This window comes from Parambassis ranga, chromosome 3 (genome assembly GCF_900634625.1).
Source record: "Parambassis ranga chromosome 3, fParRan2.1, whole genome shotgun sequence".
In the NCBI taxonomy this organism is placed as follows: domain Eukaryota; kingdom Metazoa; phylum Chordata; class Actinopteri; family Ambassidae; genus Parambassis; species Parambassis ranga.
The window spans coordinates 14,351,751-14,357,750 of record NC_041024.1 but is presented as its reverse complement, the minus strand read 5'-3'; the positions used below and the strand labels follow the sequence as shown (position 1 = coordinate 14,357,750).

The following is a 6,000-nucleotide window of genomic DNA, read 5'->3' as shown; positions in this document are numbered from 1 at the left end:
TTACCATCCTGTGAAATGACACTGCACCCCACCATGTGGACTAACAAGCGCTTAGAATACATGTCGGTTTCTGTAAATTGCTCATGTTCAGCCATCTTTGACTAGAAGTTGCTACTATCTAAATGTTAATGTGCTGCAAATGATCTCTAATTAATTTCAGTCAGTTTTCAAGTGTCATTTGCACACCAAATCATCACAGAAAGATGAATTAAAAATCCCTCTGTTATCATAAATCTATCTTCCGTTGATGACAATGCCCCCTTGTGGCTAATATGTGTCCATGGTAAGCAGCATAGTGAGCAGAGTAAGCATGTCATCAAAGAGGCAGCCACAGGAACGACCAGCTTCTATAAACTAGGAGAGAGGAAGACTTTGAAGCTCGTTATCACCACCTAGTGGTAACACAACTGCAAACTACAAATTTCACACGTTACATTATAGTCCCCCTAAATAAAAAGACAGATCCATATTACAAGTTGTCACATTTACTTTTATTGTAAAGGTGATATTATTCCAAAATATTAATATGTTAGAGGAACAGAGAAAAAGAAACAGAGGGGAATACATCTAGAAAACATCTACACGAGACTTTGGTAAGAATCCTGGGACACATTCTTATCAAAAAATTCAAAACAGCAAAAAAATAACAACATTTTCTAACAATGTTCCAAATCATATAGATGTCAATCAGTGGTGCATCTACATGTACGACAATAATGCTGGGTAAAAATTCAACTGGGCATTGTGTGTCCTAAAAACAACAGAACATTTGAAGGCGTATAAAACACTGGAATGGTTGGGCACCTGTGCTTTAAAATCTGGAATATACTGTACTACTTATAGGATACCACAAGATATAACAGTTCTTTATCTTATTATTAAACCAATTTATAGTTCATAATTATATTTTTCAAGATATATTATACCACAACAAGTTTACAGTAATGTTGCAAAAGAGTCATATGTGTATCAGAGCTAGTTTGAAAGCACAGAGGAATCAGCCAAGTTTGAATCCAGAGAGATGTTTCAGTAACACCTGACCTGACCTCTGGATTTAATCCATACAGATTCAAAAATGCGCCATTTCAGCCCTAAACAGAGTGCATTGGATCATTGTGCGACAGTGTGCCCTGCCTTAGTCCCATCCCCACTGCCATCTCGCTCACTACCTCGTCCCATCACACCACCCCGTTAACTCACTGCTGCCTAGCAGGGATGCACATTACAAGCCCTGATCTCCTTCCTGTCCTTGCAGCTAGACAGCTGGGCAGTCTTAAACCTCTGCTTCACCGTCATGAGCCTTTCTTGAATGCCGCCACCACATAGCTTGGTACAGTCTGTCCAATCTGACCATGGTCTCATTCTGCATCCTGCAAAATCATGAAGAAGAAAGAGAAACAGGATAGTCAGGATAGTCCACGTTCCTGTCTGTACTCTGTGTTGTCTCTCTAGACAGCAAATACCAACCTGGATGCTCGGAGGTGCCCTCAGCTCTGCCCTGTTTGCTCCTCCTCTTTTCACGCTGTTCTTTGCGTCGCTTCTTTTCATCACTGTTGCCTTGTCCTCGGGTGCACTTTCTGATCTTACACTTCTTCCTCTGAATGGTTTCAGAACAGGGGTCTCCCCCAAACTGAGGCTCTAGCATCACCATGCGTGTTCGAATTGCATGACCTTTTCCACAGGACTTATTGCACTCTGACCATTCAGTCCACTCCGACATGACACAGTCTATGGCTGAGGAGACACACATGGCCAGAGAGAGAGATATAAGACGGCATGACTGAGCTGATTTGATAAGACTGGTGGGTCATCAGGATAATGTCATTAACTGCTGGAAACTCTCTGTGGTATAGTGACACCACTATACACCAGGCACTGAATGAATGAAGACATTTGTTGATGTCCTTTTGTGTGAACTGTGCATTGTGAGCTATATTCTATCATGCCATCGTGCATATGTCTGCATTAAGGTGCTTGGTTTCATAACAAAGATAATATTGGCATTAATTACCATAAATTATACATGTCCATATTCAGTATGTGGGTGTGCAGATAGGGATGTTTATTACTTACGACACTCCGGCAGCATGCACTTCTCAACCTGCTCTAACTCTTCTGTACACTCTCCCAGCTCCACAGGCGACTTCAGCATGCGCTGCCGAGTCCTGACACCCTTCCCACATGTCACACTGCAGTCACTCCAGTCTGACCATGGAGTCAGCATGCAAGGAATTGTATCTAAACACAACAGAAGCCACTCAGTAAGGTGCATACCTGGTTACTACCTGGCAGAATTTATTGTGTAGGAAGTGTCGGGGTTACTCACGGCATTCTGGCATCATACACTTTTCCACTTCAAGAACTTCTGCTCCACAAATGGAGCCATCTGCCGGAGGCATCTTCACCATGCGCTCCCTCCTCTTCATGCCAAGACCACAAGTGGCACTGCAGACATCCCATTCACCCCACTCTGTAACCAGGCAACTGCTGGGAGCTAAGGCCAAGAAGGAAACACAAGGGCCAGTAAACCTACAGTGTTATGTACATTAACTCCAACACTTGGCAAGTTGTGCATTATTACAAAGGTTTAACAAAAAGAAGTGATAAGACAAAACTCACAGCATTCCTCATTAACCACACAGTTCTCTGTCTCCTCAGTGGGCAGAGTGCAGACCGAGCCATCATCAGGGAACTGCTTAACATAACGCTCCCGGGAACGCGTGCCAGCCCCACATGATACGCTACATGGAGACCAAGTGATCCACTCTGACATCATGCAGGTGGAGGCATCTAAAGAGCCAAAGAATAAGGATCAAGGTCAGTCCTACAAAGGGTCAGTACTTTTATTGATGAAAACAAATACCAAAACATGCATTCTAATCAGGGTGTTCACTCTAATCAGAGGCTAAGGCTGTGTTTTTAGTACTTGGTTTAGATCTTTTTTTTTTTTTTTGAATGCTCTAATGTCTTTACACCTTAAACAATAACACAGGAAGAGATGGGTGATAATGGTGCATTAGATTAGTAGAGAAGGTTGTCCACTACTTCTAACTTAGGTGGTATGATCCCTGGCTGATCGACGTCCTCACTCAAATGTGTCATTAGGCAAGACACTATCCAGCAGTGGTTTCCAATGTGGTTCTATAGTAGTGGACACCAATGAGTTTATGTGAAGCACTATTAATTGCCTTGAGTAGCAGGTAGAATAGTAATGAAGAAATGCAGACCATTTACCATCATAAAGAAATAAAATGTTTGAGTTATACATTCCCACACAGCAGATGGCTGTGCAGCACTTTTTAATCTATGTTAGTAGTGCCAATGATGAATTGAAATAGTTGCAGATTCATTTTCAATTAAATGCTCAGTTCACCCAAACACATTTCGTCATGACAATCCAGATTGTGTTGTGCACACTACACCCACAAGCTATCTGTCTCTGAGCAGAAATAAACCTGTCGCTACACATGGACAGGAGGGAAACTTGTGATAACATGGAACTAGAAGTAAAAATACGCCTCGGTTTGGACGGCACTGCTGCTGTGACAGATCAGATTATGATGGGTATCCACACCTCTCTTTACCACTGTCTTCTGATTTACCTTTAAGTCTTAACAGACTCAAAAACAGATGATTATGAAAACACTAAACTAATTTGGCTGACTGCAGACCAGTCACTACTCATTTGAATCTCATATTTCTGAGACTAGGACATGTTGTCTTCTAACATTAGTATGGAGGTAAAGTCATAACTGCCAAATACAATTAGTCACTATTCCACCATATTTACCGACCATTTTACACATCCATATTTATGTCAAGATGTTATTTACATGGCACTGACGTGTGTATAGGCAGTCTGCCATGCCAGACCAAAGAAAGGCACATTCCGCATGTGTTGATATGATATGATATGACACAACATATTTACAGGCAGCCGATTTGTGTAAATGGGAAAACAATTTGTTTATGAGACTGAATCTTTGAGTTGATTAAAATACTAATGGAATATTAAATAAGTCAGTTATTAAATGCACATGCTTTTTGTTTTATTTTTCTTTCCCTCAAATAAATAAATAAATAAATAAATACATAAATAAACATACTCAGTGGAAGCTGAATCCACTAAGAAACCAATTAAAAATTCATCGTCTACACATTTCGAACCAACACGATGACCTTCACTCTTTATACACACTGACCCTCATCACTGCATCCAGGTCCCATGCAAGGCTCAAAATCCTGTGTGTGTGGGCAGGGAACGCTAAGATCTAACTGGGCCTTCAGCATCCTCTGCCTCATCCGCTTGCCCTTTTCACAAGTGGCTGAGCTGCAGGCAGACCACGGAGACCAGTTGGAATAGATGCATGTCTCAGGAGTATCATCTGCAGGATGGAGAAAAGATATAAACTACTGTTAAACAAATGTCATCATTCTGTATGTGTGTGTTGGTGAAATAAGAAGAAGAAGAGGCAGACCTTCCTCTTTCTCCTCCTGGGCAATATCTGCTACAATGTCATCCACATTGTCCGGCACAATATTGCACTGTTCACCCTGTGGACACACAGACAGAGCAATATTGCTACAAATGACCACCAACTCTCTATTTCTTTGGTGATGGATGAAAGATGGATTCTAGAGGCAATGTAAGCATATACCTAAAATTTCTGCTAACTCTGTTAGGCATACAGTAAACCGAGTGAAGTCATACTTGTAGCCTTCATGCAGAAAATGAGCGTGTGCCACAGTCATGCAAAATCCCTGTAGCTGCCTCTAGATGTCACTGAAGGACTGCTAACTTTCTAATCCTTTTCTGGTTTGCAGCTAGGGCGGGAGTTTCACCACTCATCACATTCTAAGTATAAAAATGTCATTATGCATCATAGAAAATGGATTTAAATACTTGCTATAAATGCTTTAATGCCACGCTTTGCACTGGAAGTAATATTTAAATTACTAGTCTTTTTCCATTTACTACCAATTAATATTTGTACCAGCACTATTTTGAAGGCTTTTAAATGTACTCAAACTGTGACAAAGAACTTGGTTTGGAAGTTGGCTTGGGTACCAAAGAGAGTGATTTTATTATTTATGAAATGCTACCCTAACTGCTGACATGCTGAACACATCTATACTTTCTAATGATGGTTTATGACATGACATCACAAATGGAACCAGCCTTTGTAAAAAAAACAAACTAACCTTTCGGGCAATACGTTCCACCATTACCCTGGACACAGGTATGATAGCGCCCCCTTCAGGATCATAAAAAGGACTTTGTGGGTGATCCAGACTGGTTAGGGGGCGGATCTTGTCCTGGGGCACAGTAGGCTTGTTGGGAGACTAAATGAGCCGCAGAGAAAGACAGAAGACACAGAAACATGTCTATATCTTTGGGATTTCAAAAACAACACACTGTCATGATTTCTTTGAAAATACAAAAGTGACAAAGTTACTCAAAGTTACACAATGAAGAAGTCACACAAAGGACATGTTTCAAAGTCAGAGAGCAGCTGTGGAGAAGCACTAGAGTTTATATAGGAGATGCTCTTATTAGTCAACAGTAAAGGTCTGCCAGCATGGGGTTGATAGAAGCACCAACGCCAGAGGCGGCCTGGAGGCAGAAGACCAGCTCATCCTTCACCCCCTACTGAGGTCATCACGCCAAAATTTAAAAAAAAGAAACACATAGAAAGAGCACAACTGTTTATGTTTGTGTGAGAGAGAGCAATAGTGGGAAGGGGCAATGCGTGGCTGCTAATTAAAAGATACAGGGAAAGTAACAGCACAAAGGACAGATCTCATTACTCTGTTACAGACCTGTGCCTTTAACAACTTTGTACCACAGTACCAAAGCCCTACCTTAACAAACACCATAGTTACTGCCCAGGTACTTTTCAGAAGCTGGTCTTTCCAAGCATTTTGCTAAAGAAATGGTAAAGTTTAAACATTTTGACAAAAGAAGACATATTTTGTTGACCTTTTGACAAACAGGAGTCT

General features: G+C 41.2%; 1 protein-coding gene across 1 annotated transcript in view; it reads right to left on the bottom strand.

The window, feature by feature from the left end:
* Window positions 1–946: 946 nt before the first annotated feature.
* spon1a (spondin 1a) overlaps window positions 947–6,000 on the bottom strand; it is a 42,842-nt gene continuing 37,788 nt past the window's right edge. Inside the window, exons 9-16 of the mRNA XM_028402055.1 lie at window positions 5,203–5,343; window positions 4,479–4,554; window positions 4,203–4,385; window positions 2,620–2,790; window positions 2,327–2,494; window positions 2,074–2,238; window positions 1,468–1,734; window positions 947–1,370 (exon numbers count right to left, since the gene is read on the bottom strand). Of these exons, the coding sequence (XP_028257856.1) occupies window positions 1,207–1,370; window positions 1,468–1,734; window positions 2,074–2,238; window positions 2,327–2,494; window positions 2,620–2,790; window positions 4,203–4,385; window positions 4,479–4,554; window positions 5,203–5,343 (1,335 nt within the window). The 3' untranslated portion in view covers window positions 947–1,206. The remainder of the gene's footprint in view (window positions 1,371–1,467; window positions 1,735–2,073; window positions 2,239–2,326; window positions 2,495–2,619; window positions 2,791–4,202; window positions 4,386–4,478; window positions 4,555–5,202; window positions 5,344–6,000) is intronic.